This window comes from Balaenoptera acutorostrata, chromosome 14 (genome assembly GCF_949987535.1).
Source record: "Balaenoptera acutorostrata chromosome 14, mBalAcu1.1, whole genome shotgun sequence".
Taxonomy (NCBI): Eukaryota; Metazoa; Chordata; class Mammalia; order Artiodactyla; family Balaenopteridae; genus Balaenoptera; species Balaenoptera acutorostrata.
The window spans coordinates 81,918,863-81,938,060 of NC_080077.1; the positions used below are offsets into that span (position 1 = coordinate 81,918,863).

At 40.0% G+C, this 19,198-nt stretch overlaps 1 protein-coding gene across 4 annotated transcripts in view; it reads left to right on the top strand.

Annotated features, from left to right (window-relative positions):
• The window catches only part of COL12A1 (collagen type XII alpha 1 chain), a 118,448-nt gene extending 102,828 nt beyond the window's left edge, over positions 1-15,620 (top strand). For 3 of the 4 annotated variants that reach the window (XM_007167998.2, XM_007168000.2, XM_007168003.2), the window contains 8 exons: positions 3,862-3,915; positions 5,239-5,310; positions 8,629-8,664; positions 8,774-8,840; positions 9,957-10,145; positions 11,099-11,167; positions 12,153-12,323; positions 14,556-15,620. In XM_007167998.2, coding sequence (XP_007168060.2) covers positions 3,862-3,915; positions 5,239-5,310; positions 8,629-8,664; positions 8,774-8,840; positions 9,957-10,145; positions 11,099-11,167; positions 12,153-12,323; positions 14,556-14,731 — 834 coding nt within the window. In that variant the 3' untranslated portion in view covers positions 14,732-15,620. Of the gene's footprint in view, positions 1-3,861; positions 3,916-5,238; positions 5,311-8,628; positions 8,665-8,773; positions 8,841-9,956; positions 10,146-11,098; positions 11,168-12,152; positions 12,324-13,349; positions 13,593-14,555 lie in introns of those variants that run through there. The other variant, XM_007168001.3, reaches the window with a different exon arrangement.
• Positions 15,621-19,198: the final 3,578 nt, after the last annotated feature.

Genomic DNA, 19,198 nt, shown 5'->3' on the forward strand with positions numbered 1-19,198 from the left:
ATGGGGCAGGAGAGTTGGGTCAGTCAGATGGAGCAAAGATTTGCCCGGATAGTACCAAATTTGGATGATTTGCCAGTGAAAGTTATTTGCTCCAATGCCTACTCTTGAGTTTATGAGAGAGTGAGGTCAAAGAGAAAACTGTATTCTCTGGGGGTCTGGGACCCAGTGGTACTTCTATATACATATTCTTCTGACTCTTTTGAGACTGGCACTTTAGTTTTTTGGAATTCTTATTTCACAATAAAGGACAATAGGGAGATCGCAAAGGTGACAAGTCAGTCTATTCAGTTAGTCAACAAAACCCAAAATACCGCAATCAGGAAGTAATGACGCATACTGAATATAGTTCAATATCCTGTGATAAACCATAATGGGAAAGAATATGAAAAAGAATATATATATATGTGTATGTGTATATATATGTATAAGTGAGTCACTTTGCTATACAGCAGAAATTAAACACAATGTTGTAAATCAACAATAGTTCAATAAAAAGAAGTAATGATCGGCCGCCTCTCGCTGCCGCTACTACTGAAGCCCTGTTGGGCCCATCACACTGATGCAGCACTGGCTTTGTGCAGACCCGCTGGGTGGCCAGTGCCGTCCCATCAAGATGCTCCTCCGGAACTGGCAGTCAGGCAACCACTGCTGCCACCGCTGTGTCCCTGGAAAGTGAGGGAGTGGGAAGGACTGCGTTCGTCTAGTTCTAACCTGTGACTCCAGTCCTGGTGAGGCCACCCAGGACTCTCGTGTTGAGGGTGAGGAAAGTCTTCAGGAAATCACTTGCCTTTTTCCATCACAGTCTCGTACACCGACCTCCCACTTAGTTTCCTACTGCTAATGCTGAGGGTAGAAGGCACAGCTGAGGGAACATAAACAGTTTTGGAAAGTTAGACTTTGGGTGCAGGCATCTCCGCTGAAACATGAAAGAAAGGAAGAAAGTTGAACCCTGTGGTAGAAGAGAAGAGAAGAAAGCTCAGGAGAGCAAGCCCGAGGACCATGGTGAGGAAGACAGGTTGCCGAGGTGGAGCTGGTAGGAGCAGGAGGCGTGGGTTGCCTTCAGCACAGATGATTTTCAAATGAGGCACAGCTTTGGGGACTGTCAGAAAGTAGCAAGGGAACCACAGGTGCAGGCGTGGCATGCAGTGTATCTGTGAAAGTAGCCATAGGTCCTCTCAGCCACCCTCCCGCGGAGGGAAGCAGCAATAACTGCTACAGTTCTGAAAATGGAGAATAAAAAAAATTAGTACAAAGTTCTACAGATGGCTCAGTGGTAGCCCTTCTGAGGCCATCAGAATAAAATCCGCTTCACCCCAACTTAGATATGTATTTCTTCTAAAAGAAGATGGTTGGTTACACCAAAGTGTCCATCCATGGATGAATGGATTAAAAAATGTGATATATATATATCATGTATATAATGGAATATTACTCTGTCTTAAAGAAGAGGGAAATCCTGTCATTTGCAACAACATGGATGAACCTTGAACTTGGAGGACATGCCAGCTGAAATAAGCCAAGCACAGAAAGATAAATAATGCATGATCTCACTTAATGTATGGAATCCTTAAAAAGTTGAGCTCATGGAAACAGAGTACAGTGGTGGTTGCCAGGGGCAGGGGAAGAGGGAGAAATGGGGAGATATTAGACAAAGGATACAAAGTTTCATGGAGATTGACATATATACACTATTGATACTATGTGTAAAATAGATAACTAATGAGAACCTACTGTATAGCACAGGGAACTCTACTCAGTGCTCTGCAGTGACCTAAATGGGAAGGAAATCCAAAAAAGAGAGGATATATGTATGCATATAGCTGATTCACTTTGCTGTACAGTAGAAACTAACACAACATTGTAAAGCAACTACACCTCAATAAAAAATTCTTTAAAAAGGATACAGGGGCTTCCCTGGTGGCGCAGTGGTTAGGAATCCACCTGCCAATGCAGGGGACACGGGTTCGAGCCCTGGTCTGGGAAGATCCCACATGCCAGGGAACAACTAAGTCCGTGCGCCACAACTACTGAGCCTGCGCTCTAGAACTGGTGCTCCGCAACAAGGGAGGCCACCGCAATGAGAAGCCAGTGCACCGCAGCAAAAAGTAGCCCCCGGTCTCCTCAACTAGAGAAAAGCCCGGGTGCAGCAACAGAGACCCACTGCAGCCAAAAATAAAAAATAAATAAATAACAAAACAAACAAAAAAACCCAGAGCCTTTAAAAAAAAAAAAAAAAAGGATACAAAGTTTCAGTTATGCAAGATAAGTTTTGGAGATCTAATGTACAGTGTGATGACTATAGTTAGTACCATATTGTGCATTTGAAATTTGCCAATAGAGTACATCTTAAATATTCTCCTACATAAGAAAACGATAACTGTGTGAGGTGATGCATGTGTTAATTATCTTGATTGCGGTAATCATTTCACAATGTATACATATATCAAAATACCACATGTACGCCATAAATACATACAATTTTTATTTGTCAATTATACCCCAATAAAGCTAGGAAAAAAAGAGAAAATGGTTGATCAGGAAGTTCTTAGGATGACTGAAGGAGGATTATTCAGAGATATGATACTTACCCAAAAAAAGTGAAAAAAAAAAGTGTATCTTCTACAGCAGCTGGAGGAAATTTAGATGGTAGAAATGCCATTTGGACTGTCCAAGCAATACTCCGAGCATTTCTGCTTCTTAAGTGGCTCTCAGAAGCAGTGTTGATGTTATATGAGATGAACTTGTAGTCTGTTTTTTGTTAAGCAGGCCTAGATCTTCCAGAAGACAGTCTGAAATGTTTATCTCTATAAGTTTCTGAAAAGAAATTTTTTTTTTTTGCAGGGGGTGGAATATTTCTAACACAGTTTTTTAAAGAAATAATTTAAACTTCCTCTTTTGTAAAATCAATGGGAGTGTGGATACTTAATGGAGGTATTGATCCAAATGTTCTTGATTTGTGCTAGAATCCAAGAATATGCATAAAATTAACACTTATTCTCAAAGGAGACAAAAATCTCCTTTGACAGCGGAATGCAGCAACACAAAAAACGACCTGACTCAGAAATCCTTGGCTGGATTTCAGAGATCTGTACTTGGGATGAACGCTAACTGGCAGCGAGTGACTCATTCCAGGCAGAGGTCGTTTGGCACCGTGCCAGCTGCGCAGTGATGCCGGCGCTTCTGTACAGATCTCTCCTCCCAGTGCAACCCTGACCGGGTCTGGCGTTTCTGTGAGATGAGGAGAGACGGACCGATAAAAAAAATTGAGTGAGGATTGAGGTTTTCCTTTCTTCTGAGTGGAGGAGTTAAGATAGTTTTGCCTCTTCCTTGGAGGGGAGGAGAGAAATCCTTCAGGAGTGAAGCGTCAGTGGCCCCGCCCTGGCTGGCTGGTGTTGCTTAGGAAACAAGGAAGGGAGTTTTCTAACCGGGTGGTTGGCCCCTCCTGCATCTTCTGCGATGCAACACTCCCTGCATCTTACTTTGATCATTCCTGGGCCAGTTAGTCGACATTGACTTTCTGGTAGAAAGGGCTAGTCTTCCTTTTAGACTTCTTTACACTCTTATAAAAGTAAAAGTGAGTATCTTCGTAAAAGGAATCTGCTTTCTTCGGAGAAGACTGGATTGATTCTTAAAATGATTTTATCTATAACTATATAAACGACTGAGTATAGGAATGAAGTATTCAATAAAACGCATAACTTAAATGGAAAACATTTTTTGGCATATTTGTCTTTATATTGAAAGGTTACCTGCAGTTGGGTTAAATCCCTCACCTGTCACTCTTATCAACCTGTCTAGTGTCTTTCCATTTTACTTGGTCATTATTTCACTAATCTATAATTAATTTCATTTTTACAATAGGGCTTTACTGGAAAAGATGGAGCAATGGGACCTAGGGGCCCCCCTGGGCCACCGGTAAGAATGGAATAGGTGACACTCTTGTCTCCCCACCCTAAACCCCTAGCCCCACTTGCTAGGGAAGAGCCTGGTAACCTGACCTTTGAGGCATGTTCCATCTGTGCTGGGGGGCACACCGTCGAGGGAGCTACTTGTTTTTATTCTCCTAAATCAAAATGGGCTAGAGAAAACAGAGGTGTTAAAATAGAGAGTCTTTCTGTTTAATCAAGTTATATTTGAAAAACAACAACAAAAATACCTCTCACCAACCAGTTCCTTCCATGCCCACATTAAGTGGTAGGTTTTATGACCTTACTGGTTAACTTCCTGTTCTAGCATTTTAAGAGTCTGTAGCCTATGATATTTGAATTTTAAGGACATTAATGACTGAACAGCTTTAAGTCATTCAGAGGAAGTAAGTTTTACCCGAGTAGGTTTTCTAATTAAGATCTTTGGGGAAAATACTGAAGCCAATGATTTTGAAAGAAGCATCTGTACACCTGCATCCAGGTGAGATCACAATGACATTGTTTGAGTTGACGGATGCTCTTCATGGCTTCTGGCTGGATATGAAGACTGGAGAGCATATGTTAAAATAATTTTATTATTTATGTTTAATATATATGTTCTCAAGTAGAGTTGAAAATGTATAATAAACTTTGATTTAAAGTATTTACTACAGAGATTAAAATGTACATAATTGATGAATAAAGGATTGTTCTACAAAAATCTGATGATTCTATTTTAAGGATATTTTAGCTTTAGAACATAATGTATTGACTAGCGATATTATAAATATTTTACTAAAAATGTTGCTAAAATGTCTTAAAGCTGTGCTAAAAGGAACAGGGAGAAATTCTTATGGTTTTGATGGGATGGAGGGTGCTGATATGATAGAAGAGGAGGCACCCTTTATTTGAATGCACCAAAGAAAAAGTGAGTTTCTAGGCTGAGATACAACTCCCAAGAGACAAGGGGAAACTCCACCACGTGGTGCCCAGTTACCTTCTCAATTTCTTCCCCAGCCAGAGTTCACTCCTGTCTTTTGATGAGTTTTCTGGTTTGGTAATAGAAACAAACTAATAGGAATTGCTTTCTGCAAATTCACTTAGCAGCCAATTTACTAGGATCACAGTCTGTGAATAGTGAAACTGATGAAATATAGTCCATAAAGATTAAATGGTAATTTTCAAGATTTTTTTTCCTCCATGTTATCTTAAAATTTGATTTTGCTCTTCCTTAGTATGTGATTATGTGCTAAAAGCTTTTAAAACCAGCCATGCTTTGTTAGTTTACTTTAGATGAAATTCTTCTTTAATGGTAAGCTTCCCTGTGTTGTAGGGAAGCCCAGGCTCTCCAGGAGTCACAGGACCGAGTGGGAAACCAGGAAAACCCGGAGACCACGGCAGACCAGTAAGTGGACGGCTTGCATGCCTAGTGATTCCACTGTGGCCGTGAATGAGGAGAGGGCAAGGCTGCGGCATGTTTATGTTATCTCTGCTGTAATGTGTGTGAAGCATTTGTTGCAGCTACGCTAAACCCATGGATTTAACTTGGTACTAGTTCTAAAAATTTCCTCTCTAAGTTATAACATTCTGGGATGAAAATCGTGGTCATAGGGTTTCTTTAAAAGGAGAATGGGATTATGAGCCAAGACACAAATTTCTGCACTGAATAAACACTCAGAGCTGGGTCAGCAAAATCATTCTTTTTATTTAGGAGCGGTATGCAGCTTAAGATAGAGAAATACATGATGGTGCATGTTGCCTCCATGGGTGCTTCTGCAGAAGTTAACCCTTTGTCAGTATCCTGTAGTCACACCGCTACAGGCTCTTTTCTCTTGTGCTGAGGTTGCTAGAACATTCGTCCCAGAATTAAAAGGATTGATCTCACCCACCATTCTACTTTTTTTATACTGCCCTGCTCCAATTTACATCCAGTTTAATTTTCTTTTCATCAAATGTTTTGATTAAAATAATAGTTGAGATGGTATGATGCATATCTTCTATTTTCAAATCAGTATCTCCAGAAACGAATTCATAGTTTCTAAAATATCCAGAAGTATTTGTAATGACTTTTGGGCTCCATATTCTTCGTTACAAGCTCTTCCTTATTTGTATGTGTGAGGAATGAATTTATTTTAAGCAGGTTTTTTTTTTTGTCTGAATAGAATTCTGAAATATAAAAATTTATCTCAAAGATCAACAAGTCCAATTATTAGTAATGACACATCTATCAGGGCTGTTCTCTGAACAGAACTTCTCTCTTCTGAAGTATTGTCCAAAGTTATATAAACCCAAGCTTAAAATTTTTTTTAATGTCAAACTAACTTAGAATCTTTATGTGATATGGCCTGCCTTCTATGTTTACATAAAATTAAGCAAGCAGCATAAAGATGAAAGGACTCCTGACGTACTTCATACTCTGTGTGTACTCTAGCATATGACTTTATTACTTTCTTTTCCTCAATGAATCATGACAGAAACTTCACAAGAGCACTTAAAACTACACAGAACTTGTTAACCCTTTCAGAATTCTATTTCGTTTTACTATGACTGAAAGGGAGTCTAATGTAAGAATATCACTGATGTAATTGATGGCTGAAGTTAGAAACCTGAAAGAAACTTCTACTTCCTTTACTTGAAATGAGAGCTCTAGATACTGGCAATAAAGATGAGTTCTAAATCATATATCCTAGAACAATCTCAGAGTGGCAGTAAATTAAAAAAGAACACATGGGAACAAAGTAGCAGTAAATGTAAAAAAAAAAAAATTTCCTGAAATTTACAAAAGGCTCCAAACTAAATAATGTTTCCATAGGAGTCCAGTACTTTTAGCAAAGGGCAGTCAAACTCCAGTTTTTCTTTTTTTTTTTTTTTCTTTTGCAACCAAAACTTTAATCCCAAGGATTCTCACAAAACATATTACAAATGACAGGAAAAAAATAATTGCACAGTAACTCAAAGTTCAGCTCTACAATATACTCTTTACAGTTTTTCTTATGACTATAATTTGGTAACATTTATTTGGACCTTATCTACCCCCTTTTCCCCCTTTATCTTCCTCATCCTTCTAAGGTAGCAAATTACCTCTCCTTTTCTTCTCTCTTCTATCTTACCTTTAGTTTCTAAAACCAAAACTAGCAGACGGGAGTATAAAGGTCTTAGCAGAGAGCTTAGCTCAGTCACTGTTAGCTTATGTCATTAGCTCTTGGAACCAGTGGTGTCTTCTTGCTAACTTGTAACACCTGATGTTGTGTAGTGGATGTTTCCAGGAACTGCTGCTGGAATATTTTTATTCATTTACTCAACACCCATTTGTTTGGTGCCTAAATGTGCTCGTGGGTGTTTTAAGGTCTGGGGATATAAACGTGAACAAGACAAAGTCCTTGCCCTCATGGAGATTCTAGTGGAGGATATAGACCCCAAAATGTAAATAAACAATATGGTTTCTGGTGATGATGAGTGATAACAAAGAAAAGAAACACAGAGTAAGGGGTTAGGGAGTAACTGTGGTGGCGGAAGGGGGCTATTGCAGATACAGCAGTCAGGGAGCCTGTCTGAGGAGGCGGAATGAAACAAGGGAGCAGCAGTGGGAACAGCATGAACAAAGGCCGAGGGAGGGTGAAGGTGGCACGTGGAAGGAACAGCAGAGAGGCCCGGGCGCCGCAAGTAAAGGGAGTGAGGGGAGAGGGATGGAAGATGAGGTCAGCTAGCTGGGCAGAGGTGAGCGTGTGGACCCCCCCAGCCCATGGTGAGGATCTCTTACCTTATTCTTAGTGTGATGGGAAGCCCTTGCAGCCAAAGAGTGACACGGGCCAATTTTCTTTTTAAAAATATCAGTCTGGTTTCTCTGTGGAGAACAGACTCAAAAGGGGCCAAACGGGATGCAGGAGGACCAGTTAGGAGGATATGGGAGCCGTTCAGGCAAGAGTCTTGGAAACGGTAAGAGGCAGTTTGGTTTGAGATGTTATCTGACCATCAGATTTGTCAACGGTTTGGGTGTTCCTTTCAGCTGGCAGCCTGGAGATATATTGAAAGACAAAAACTTCTTGCCCTAGAAGGAAGACTTGTTCCAAGATCCTCTCATGGCCAGTGAGAGGCCTGACAGAATAGGGACAAATGTTCTGTGATTGCGTTTGGATGTGGGAACCACCATTTGGATTGAGCCCTTTAATAAGGGAAGCACGTGGTTCCTTTCATGCCCAGTGCACAAAAAATCACTGGAAGACGTTACAGATATATATTTAGTTAGGCAATTGACAGAAAGCTCTTACTAGAACAGGTTCTTACGGGTTCTAACTGCACCAAGATTAACCTCATGCACAACCTAAAATAACCACCTGAGCTCCCCAGCCATGGTGATGTAAAGGAAAGTAGAATGGTAGCAAGGGCAATCGTACATGTGTTTCAGTTCCAGACCTATATTGCGAATGGCATCATAAAATGTATGCACAGTGTATAACTTCAAAATTGGTGATCATAAAATTCACATCTCAGCACTATATTGGAGGACACGTGCTTCTGAGAGAGGGAAAGAGAGAGACAGGGAGACAGATTAGATTCCTTTTGACAGACAAGCAAAATGTGAGTAACGTGGATGTAAATGTGACGTGTCATTTTGCTAATTTGTTAGAAAGCAGACCTTGCCCTCTTTCATCATCCTGTCCATTCATGAGTCATTTTAGACCATGTTTGTCAGTTTCTAATATCTGAAATTCCTATATTTCAGGGTCCATCGGGATTGAAAGGAGAGAAAGGTGATAGAGTATGTATTTCTTAAAATTTGACTTACAAATTTATATCGTGTGTTAAACATTGAACTCTGAAACTATGGAAATAATATGCTGATCCTACCTATTGATTTAATTAACTAGGGAGACATTGCTTCCCAGAACATGATGCGAGCAGTTGCAAGACAAGTCTGTGAACAACTGATAAGTGGTAAAATTTCTTTTCCTTTTAATGTATGAGTGTGTGGTGTTTTTTTTTTTTAGTTAATTGCAGGAAAATGCAGTTTGTGACATAAAGTTTCAAAGATATATGTTTCTATTTCATTTTCATGAGCCCTTATTTTTATACATTGTCAGTTTTGTATCCTGTTAGATAAGGCCAATGATATTTTAATGACTATCATTAAGATAAAACAATAACCCAAGGTAAAATAATAGCCTGTTATCGTTACATTCAGTCTGATACAAAATTGTATTTTAAAAGGTCCTTTCAGTTTCAGTATTAGGATTTTTAGTGATCTTCACCTCATTGTACACTGAAGCAGCGAACATTGGCTCTTTTAAGTTATGACCTTTGAGTTTTCCTGGAGGACCACTGAGATTAATTTGATCCTACAAAGTCCCTGCTGATGGGGAACTTTTTCTTGCCTCGTTATTTTGCACAGACTCTTTCTCCTTATTCCATGAGACCTATTAAGTGACAAGGCTCAGTGCCTGCAAACTGAGTGTGGCCTCAAACTCAGGGCCCCCCCTTTTCAGAAACCTTAGTCCAGGTGTCTCCCAGCGTGGTCCTGAGGGGCACCCGCGTTACACTCACCTATGGTGCGTGCGAGAAATGAGACTCCTGGGCCACACCCTAAACCTGGTCACTCACTGTCTTTGGAGATGAGGTCCAGAAATTTGTAGTTTTCAATGTATCCCACAGGTGATTCCAGTTTACACTAAAGCCTCATTATCACTGCCATAGGCACACACACGAAAATGCTATAATTTATTAATTTAAAAAAGGTTCTCTTTTGAGTGACATCATTGGGCAAACCTCGGGGCTTTATTATCAGAGCCCTGTTAAACTTTCACAACTCCTTGATGTTTATAGTAATGCTGATGGCTTACTGGTCAGTATTTTGTGGAGACGGTTGTTTAACAGGGATCATTTTGTCCAGGATGACTGGAGTGTTTTATTTCACTTTTAGGATTCTAATTAGAATGTTTGCTGGAGGGTGCAGGAACAGAGGTGGATTTCACCAGACACTAAGAGAAAACCATTTCATTCTCTCATCCCTCCCTTGTTGGGTTTCTTACTAATAAGTCTTACTTATTTTTTTAGGTCAGATGAGCAGATTCAATCAGATGCTGAATCAGATTCCAAACGACTACCACTCTAGTCGCAACCAACCAGGCCCACCGGGTCCTCCAGGGCCCCCTGGCAGCGCGGGAACCAGAGGAGAACCAGGACCTGGGGGGCGGCCAGGCTTCCCGGGCACACCAGGGATGCAGGGACCCCCGGGTGAACGAGGTAGGCATTCCTGACCGCTGCATAGGGATAAAGGAAGGAATCTGCAAGTGTAGGAGCCGGGTCCGGTTGAAAAGCATGTAGAAGACTGGACTTAGCAAACTACACTGGTCTTGTTTGGACAGCCCCAGAAGAGCCGTGCATCTGTGAACCTGTCTTTCTTTCTAGGCAGCTGCAGGCTGTAGAGATCCCTGTCTTAGAAAACAGGAAGATTTTGTCATGAGATCTCAGTAAAGACAATGCTATTTTCTGATTGTTGTTGTCGTTAATGGGAAAAACTGTATCCTGGCAAAGTGAATCAGGCATAAAATCTTATTAATTGTTTTGACTGGCAAGAGCTGGGCAGCAACTGAATGTAAGCAGCCCTAAGATTTTAGATCTAAATTCTTCTGGTTCCTTTATTCAGGGCCTGGAAACTGGTCTTATGTGTTTATTTGGCTTTAATTTCATGGTAGATAAGTGTAACAGAAGGAAAAGAAGAAAAACAGGATTATCTGATTCCAGATGTTTCAGGATGCTGGGTACTCACTTTTGTCAAAGTGATGGTTAACATTCTGCAGAAATCTTAGATATGTCTATAATTCTGATTATTTAGATGCGGTACTGATAGGGCTACTAAAGATAAGATACCTTTTAGATGTCTTCAGTGAGTTGTAACTATTTATTCAAGATTTCTGTTCTTAATTGCTGTTTCTAAAATAATATATTAGATGTGTTTGTTTTCTTCAAATAATTTTTCCCCTGACTTGTAGCCAGATTTGTTTCTTGGCCATGAATCTGTAATTACACAAATGTCTAGAAAGAATTTGGCTTAAAGAGTGGACTTCTGTGAAAAATTGGGTTCTGCTTTCACTAAGGGAAATGAATTACTTGAATCAAGTACTATCAGTTCCGATGAAGACTACATATTTCCTGATAATTTTCCCTCTGTGTTTTCCCATTTTGTGCTTGCTTAGGTTTGCCGGGAGAGAAAGGCGAAAGGGGTACTGGATCTCCAGGACCTCGAGGGCTGCCTGGCCCCTCAGGTAGGTTTGCTAGTACATCAAACAAGTGAACATATCATTACTGAGAGAGCATACGACCCCACGAGATGCACAAACTCATCCTGTTAGCTTCAGGCATACTGACCATCACGGAATATATTTTAGCAAGAAGTCCCACTTGTATAACCTCATTTTTATGTTCTCTTTGTTCAAAAAATGTTTCAGTGCGTTCTATTTAAGCATTCACTCTAACTTTAATATATGAGGGTTTGAGTTTTAGTGACACAGAGGGCTGTTGTTTTCTTTTTATGGGATCCCTATTTGTTTTGTTTGGCCTCATAGCCTTTAAGGATGGTGTCATTTCCTGTTCCTTCTGGTGTTCTTTAAGATGTCGCTTGTAGACTGAGGAAATATACTCTCATTAGAAATCCTGACACATTGCAAGATTTCATTCACAGTTTCTTTGTTAATGTTTTGGAAGGAAATATAGTTGTTCTGGGCATTTTGTTTACTAGATTGAAAATGAATTTTTTTCTTCGTTATAAGGTCCGTGAGACCCTTGCAACCACGGTCCGTCCTAGAGGTTAAATCTTTACATTTATGTTAACCATGAGTAAGTGTCACTTGATCCAGAGATAACACTGCTTCACACAGTCTGGAGGCGTGGAGCGGGCATCCCGACTGTCTGCCTTGGCTACCACGGCCACTTCCTGCAGCGAGTCTTATCTCTAAGACAGCGGGAGCAAACCAGAGAGCTCACTGATATCTTTAGTTTGGCTCAATTCTTGCTAAGTCAGTTTTCTTTGAATAAAATCATTAACATAGTTGGATTTTTGGCATTAATTCTTGAATCCCTGGTAAGAAAGTTCTACACTGGGTCAGACTGGTGATTTCTTAAGGAAATATTTTCTTACCATACACTAGTGAATCGCCTAGTCTTGAAGTCGTGGAGGTGCCAAAGTATTGTTGACTGCCTCAGGAGATGTGTTTGACAAGAGGGGAAATATTTGTTTTCAACCCATAATAGGTCCACAAGGAGAATCCAGAACGGGTCCACCAGGGTCCACAGGTTCAAGAGGTCCTCCAGGTCCCCCTGGTCGTCCTGGAAACTCAGGTGTCCGAGGCCCCCCAGGTCCTCCTGGATACTGTGACTCTTCCCAGTGTGCCAGTATCCCATACAATGGACAAGGCTATCCAGGTATGTTGTTGCCATTATAGGGGCCCAAATTCACCTGAATTAAAAAACCTTTATGGAAATGAAGTTCCCTAGGACCGAAGGAAAGTTGATTTGAGGATTTCTTCAAGATATCAACTCTTTCAGTTGAATGTTTTGTTGTCCTCTCTCAAAAGGATTAATGTTCATTTTATCACATTATTTCACTGTTAGGAGTTGAATAATTATTTTCTCCTCCTTTCTATACTTCTGCACTTACCAAATCACATCGTAAACCTCTCTTTATTTCTCTTGGGAGTTCAAAGAATGCTACCAATTGACTGTGTTTTTTTTTTTTTTTTTTTTTAACCCTAAAGGCTGGGAAGAGGGATTTGTTGAATACAAGAATAGATCTAAAAAATTGTTTTGAGACTCTAATGTGTAGGCAGACTATTTGATCACATGGTGCAGACAACTGAAAATATTTCACTATTTCACATTGTCCGTGGAATTAATATTTATAAACTCTGGGACTTAATGTTTTTAGAGTCAGTCATGAAATCCTAGGACTTGACAATTACAGGAGGCAGAAGTCTCTTAAGCCTGATTTTGGGGACTGTGGGGATAAAGGCGATATGCTGATCTGAAAATAAATATATTAATGCTGTGGGCAGCGGTCAGCGGTGACCTTTTCATCAGCACACCCTCAAGCATCTTGCAAGTTTTAAAAATGATACTGCTGTTTGATATGGTTGGCTACTAGCAAGTAGTGCATGAGTAGTTGAATATCTAAATATCTATATATCTATATATTTATGTGCATACTTACATATGACCAAAAAGTAATCATGAATCGTAAATTTCTCAAGCAACCCGTTCACAAAATTACAATTTCACTCTTTATAAAAGAAATTTGAATTACCTCTGCCTTCTGGTATGTGTGAATAACTTGAAATATATGGATATATACATATATACTTTAACCATTACATACTTAGATGAATGTGTATAGATGTTTTTTTTTGCATAGTAATTCAACTTTTAAAAACTATCATCTTTGACCTGTTTCAGGTTCCGGCTAACAAATTTTCTAAGTCGCCAGTGCTGCTTACAGTTTGAATACATGAAAATCCTGTTTCTGAGATGTTTGCGCACGTGCTTATTAGGAAATGAGTCTGTATGGAAATCTCACCACAGATGTGGTTAATGAACCGGGTGGACATCATAACGGAGGGTGGAGACTCTTTATTACTAACTTGAATGAGACAAAAGCAGTGGTGTTAGTTTATAAGCCTGATGCATTTCAGTAATAATGTAGAAAAATATTATTTAAAAAAAAAAGTTCAAACACACAGCTCATGAGGGGCCTCAGCTTTGAAAGAGGCGCATAATAAAACTACTAACCGCAGAGATGATGCCATTTTGAGAAAAACAATTAACCTGGTTAAAGAGAAATATCCTATGTAAATAATAAACTAATTATGGCTTGTAAATGATTTGTATGTGATCCTGTCCACTAAAATCACTTAACAGTCCTGTGCAATCAGCTTCTGCTTGCTCTCTGCCGGAATAACACCAAATAGAATCTCCTCATCTCTAGCTTGTTAGCGATGTGTCTGATTCAGGGCCTGTGTCTTACTATGATTACCTTTTGTACATGTACTTTCATTTGGATTTTGTAATCGCAATTTTCAAACCACAGTTTGAGAGTCACTTCTCCTCTTCCTGTTTCGCTGTAGTCACTGGTGGTCCTCACCCACCAGCTGTAACTCAGGCCGTGGGGGAGAGAGCCACAGAAAATGTCATGTACTGTATATTACCTGGTGATAGTTGATTTTCACCTCCAGAGTTCAGTTTCTAGGAGCCAATGTAAAACTTCCCCTCACCTCCTCATCTTTCCAAATGGTTCTTTGAACTGAGGAGTTGGAAGTCGTGAACAGTCACTTGGGGGATTTGCAAATATCCTACCTAGGTTGGTTTACAGTTCTCCTTGGCCCAGTCTCTGAGCCTTCCCAGGTATTTGTGCAATGATTGTACTTACTGCTGGATCTTTGAAGGTTAAAAACGAGTGCCGTTTCATTATTGATCACCAAATTCTCTCTGCAAATGGAAGCAATCAGAACATTGTAATTTATCTATTTATAGTTATGAGATTAAGACTGGAGTGCCATCCCCTCGGGAGATGATTTAGCTTTTGCTGTGTGTGTGTGTGTGTGTGTGTGTGTGTGTGTGTGTGTCTTCCAAATCATGCCATAACTGTAATGTTGAATCGGACAGAGCCCTACGTGCCCGAGGGCGGGGCCTACCTGCCTGAGCGCGAGCCCTTCATCGTGCCGGTGGAGCCCGAGCGGACGGCGGACGAGTACGAGGACTATGGCGCCGACGAGCCCGCCGAGGAGCGCCCTCCGCATGCGCGCCGGCGGCGCGCCCTGCTCCGCGGTCCCCGGCCGTGAACCTGACACCGAGCGCGCGCGCGCGCAGCACGGCCAGGCTGGGGGCGGGGTGGGAGGTGTTGGGATTCTCATTTCCAGGTCAGACGGAGCGGTGCACGTGTTATCTGTCACGTTTCTTCCGGCGTTGCTTCATCCGAGAGTACCCTTTTTGGCTGTAGAGAACCTTGTGTCTGCAGGAAGCCTAGCTCGCTGCACGCAGTCTGTAGAAGTCTTTGCCTTTGCCCTTGAAGTGCTTGCAAAATACTTTGTTCACAAAAGCTGCAGGGAGAAAAGGCGCCTTGTGCTTTTAGGTAGCACAGCGGGAAGCCTCAGTGAAACTCTTAGGTTAAGCAGTAAGTCCTGGAACCCAGAACGACTGTGTATTTCGAGAGGGCAGTTTATCTTTTCCATTGCTTATTTGCAGTTCAATTACATCCCGATCCAAGCAGTCCCCCTACTAAAACCAAAAAAGAGGGAAAAGTCAACTCTGTTGCAACTATTTATCTTCCTCTTCTATCTTCTGTTATACATTAGGGCATCGTATGCTCTTATACATCTCCTTTAACAACCACAAACCTTAAGCCATGTAGCTGAAATTATTGTATCAACTGGATACAGTTCCATATTGCCTTAAACCTCCTTGTTTTAGACACGCTAACATTTATACCAAATTGCAGATTATTCTGCAGAGATGGAATTGCATGTTTGTGTTGTACATTTAGTATGAACTTTTTTTTCCCCAGAACATAATGTTTCTTAGTTATCAAAAGCAGTTGGAAAATGTTTGCAAGACTATGAACATAGAATTGCTGCTTTTATATTTTAACTGCAGATTGTGAATTTCACTGCCTTATATTATTTATTTCTGAAACAAAAGAGGCATTTTTCAATAAAACTACTGAAAATTTGACATGGTATGTTTTTTCTTTAATGGCCTTTTGGACTGTCCAGGCGGTTGTTAAAACAAACAAGTTCATATCCTTGGATACGGTTACAGATCTTGCTAATACTATTAAATTATGCTAAATAACTTTAGATTTTTAATGATGTGGTGAAGTCATAGAAAGAGAGTAGTGAGAGAGCCTTAAAAAGCCCAGCAGATTCCAAAGGCTTTATTAGGAATGTAGAGGAAGTGTGAGTTGGTGGAAAAACAACTAAGTATCCTAGGAGACCCCAAACAACCAAACAACCTTTAGCAAGCCACAAGATTTCATATGCATTCAGTCAATTTCCTATACCATACTTTACCCAGTAGCATGTTTAACTGCAAAAAGGATAATCCTTAATGGAAATGTTTACATTTAGTGATACCTTCTTTTTTTTTTTACTTTTATGAATACAATAACATCATTTTAAATATCAAAGAAAACAATGTAAATGTTTGTTTGAAAGAACTGACATCAATTGAAGAGAGAAGTACTGAAAGAACATTTTCCACAGAGCAAAACATCTTGAGTTAAATACTTCCTGGAGACCCCCGATCAAAAGGACTAGATAATAAATGTATTGTGATCAAGAGGTTTCAAGCATATTGCCAAATACATAGCATTCGTCTGTAATTTCTGATACGTACATTTTAAAGTTGAAGGAGACCACTGAGATCATCCCAGTCTAATTCTTTGCTTTCTGTTAGGAAGAAACAGACTCGGCTAATTAGTATCAGAGCAAGACTAAGACTCTAGGCCTTGTGCTTCTCACCTGGTTTCATCATCAAATACTCTCCTCTCCCTTCCTGGGAGCCCTTACTTTCTGGGCAGGAGCTTTCATCTTTCAAGGTTCTATGAATTTATCTTCATTAATTTCTGATTCATTTGGGTTTCTGATACTCCTTGATAATGAGCCTCTGCATCAGGGGCCTGAAGATGGGTTCAGTTCCTTGTCATTCACCCAGCTGGGTCCCAGGGCCACATGGATTTGAGGCGCAAAGGAATTCCACCTTCCCTCACCGGCTGGACGTGGGTTCAATTCTTGATGTTGGCGATGCAGATTTGCTACCTTCTGGTCTGTGCTGGGAGAGGGGGGGAGGTGCCAAGGCAGTCCTAAGCACAAATTAATAAATAACTGAGATATATGTTGGGATTTTTACTTTCATAGTATATTTCCTCCTTGATGAAGTTAAAATAACTTCTGTAATCCCTGAGTGCATACTGACAAGTGATAGGGAGAAGATGGCCAGATAGTCTGGGTTTAAAACCCAGTGGTAACCCACACCCCCCCAAATCAAACCTGTAGGTGCTGGCTTATTTATTCACACTTCCTTTGAGGGAATACAGAACAACTTGAAACACATTTTCTAGTTCTTTAAATCTGGAAGTATTATAAGAAATTCATTATAACTTTTATTTGAAGCTAGGGCTCTTATTTTTAAGAAATTAGACAGACATAACTGTGGGAAGAGGTGGTAGCTTCTAATGAGGTCTACAGTGGGAAAGTTTTCAAACTTTAAAAACAACGCTTCCATAGATCCTAATTGCTGAGTATTTTCTTTTTATAGAATATTTGTACAATGGGATTAGCAATTTAGCAAGTTGAATAGGTGGCTGCATGTATATTTTCTCATATTTGTGAACATCTGTTTTTGAATCTGTAAAGAATTATGCTGCCTATTCACTTGGTCAAACTTACACTTTATTTTTTCTACAAATCACATCAATGTAATTGTTCCTAAGTATTTATCATTATATCCATTGCACTGTATTTGGCACATAAGATTATTCATCATTCGGGTTTAGTCATAATTACTCTATAATAAAAGGGGGCTTGACTATACTATCCTCATGGGGTCTGAGTGCCTTATAAAGAGCAGCCAGTTATACAAGAACAGCTGTGGTAAATCTTTCATTTTCAAAGGCAATCTTTTAGATGCAAATTAATATTGATCCCTAATTCACCTTATACTTGTTGTTAGAAAATGAATTCAGATGTGAATGTCTAAGTGAACATTTATTAACTTTTTCATCTTAAAACGAGGCTGCTGAAGGCTATAGGGAAAAATCACATGGATTTGCTTTCAGGAAATGACCTGAGTGCTGGACACTTAAGGATTTTGTCTCCAACTCATCTCTTGCCTGCTTGCATATCAGTATATCCAACTGTATATCCTTCCTTGAAGTCCCGCAGATACTTCAAGATTACCACATGTGATATGTATTAGGATTAGATTCAGCTGTGACTAACAGAAAGTCACAAAATAACAGTGGTTTAAACAAGCAGAAATTTATTTTTCACATTTATGAAGTCAAAGCCCAGGCCCCTTCTGTTTTTCTGCTATGCTTTCTGTGGCTTCTGTGGCCAAGTTACACATCTAGACCAAGATGGTTAGTAGACCTCTAGCTATTATGTCCATAGTCCCCTGCTGGAAGGAGGAAGGAGTGAAGAAAAACTCACCCCTCCTTTTAAGGATGCTTCTGGAAGTTGCAAACACAGCTTACAACACCGAACTTATATTACATGCCAATTGCCAGAACTTTGTCACGTGGCTGCATGCAGCTATGGGTGTGAAATGCTGTCATTATTTTGGGCAGCCATGTACCAAACTAAAATCAGCTACCTATAACAATATGAGGGGAAATGCATACTGGGCGTCAACTCAAGACTTTAGTCTTTGACACAATGTCCAAATCCGAACGTATCTCCTCTTAAATCTGATTTTCCTCCATTGTCCCCACCAACCACCAGTTCCTGAGGCTAGAAATTTGAGAGTCATTGTAAACTCTTTCTTCTTTAACTTCTCACTTCCAATTCATCAAGTCTAGCTGACTGAGCTCCTACATACATATCTTAGTCACCCTGTTGTTACTACTTGATTTTAGACCCTTGGGATTTCTTATCAGGAGTATAATTACTGTCTCTTTTTTGTGCGTGTGTGTGTTTGATTCATTGACAGTTTATTTATACAAATCAACCATTTATCCAATTTCCTTTTAAATGAAACAGGGAGTTGTTGTGCAGACCCAAAGTAATGCTTAGATAATGTCACACAGGTGATTCCAGCTCCCCTTCTCTGGATTATGACTGTTAAGAAGAGCTCAAGTTAGTAAAGAGAGGAGAAATGCAAGAAATTTACCTTCATTTTTCCTACATTTTGACACAAAAACCTTATACATTGCTACAAGATAAAGGACTTTGGTTCTATTACATTTATAGTCACATCCAGTTCCAAATAAAAGAAGTTGTCTGGGCCACAAACTAGTGTTTAAGAAGGAGATACTGAGCATCTAATAAGTTCGAGGCAGTTTCTAGCCACAAATCACAGTCTCTCAAGTGGTCCTTTTTCCTATAGCCTTGGAGCCCTCAAAGAAGTCTTTCACACATGCCAGTGTGATTTATCTAAAATGCAAACTTGACCATGTCATGTCCTCTGCTCAACATTCTTCAAGAGGTTTACAGATTTCTCTAACAAATCTTGACTCTGCCAACTCCCTATTCCTCCTTTATCATCAGTCTTTCCACTGGAACATCTGGAATTCCCATTCCATTCTCAACAAA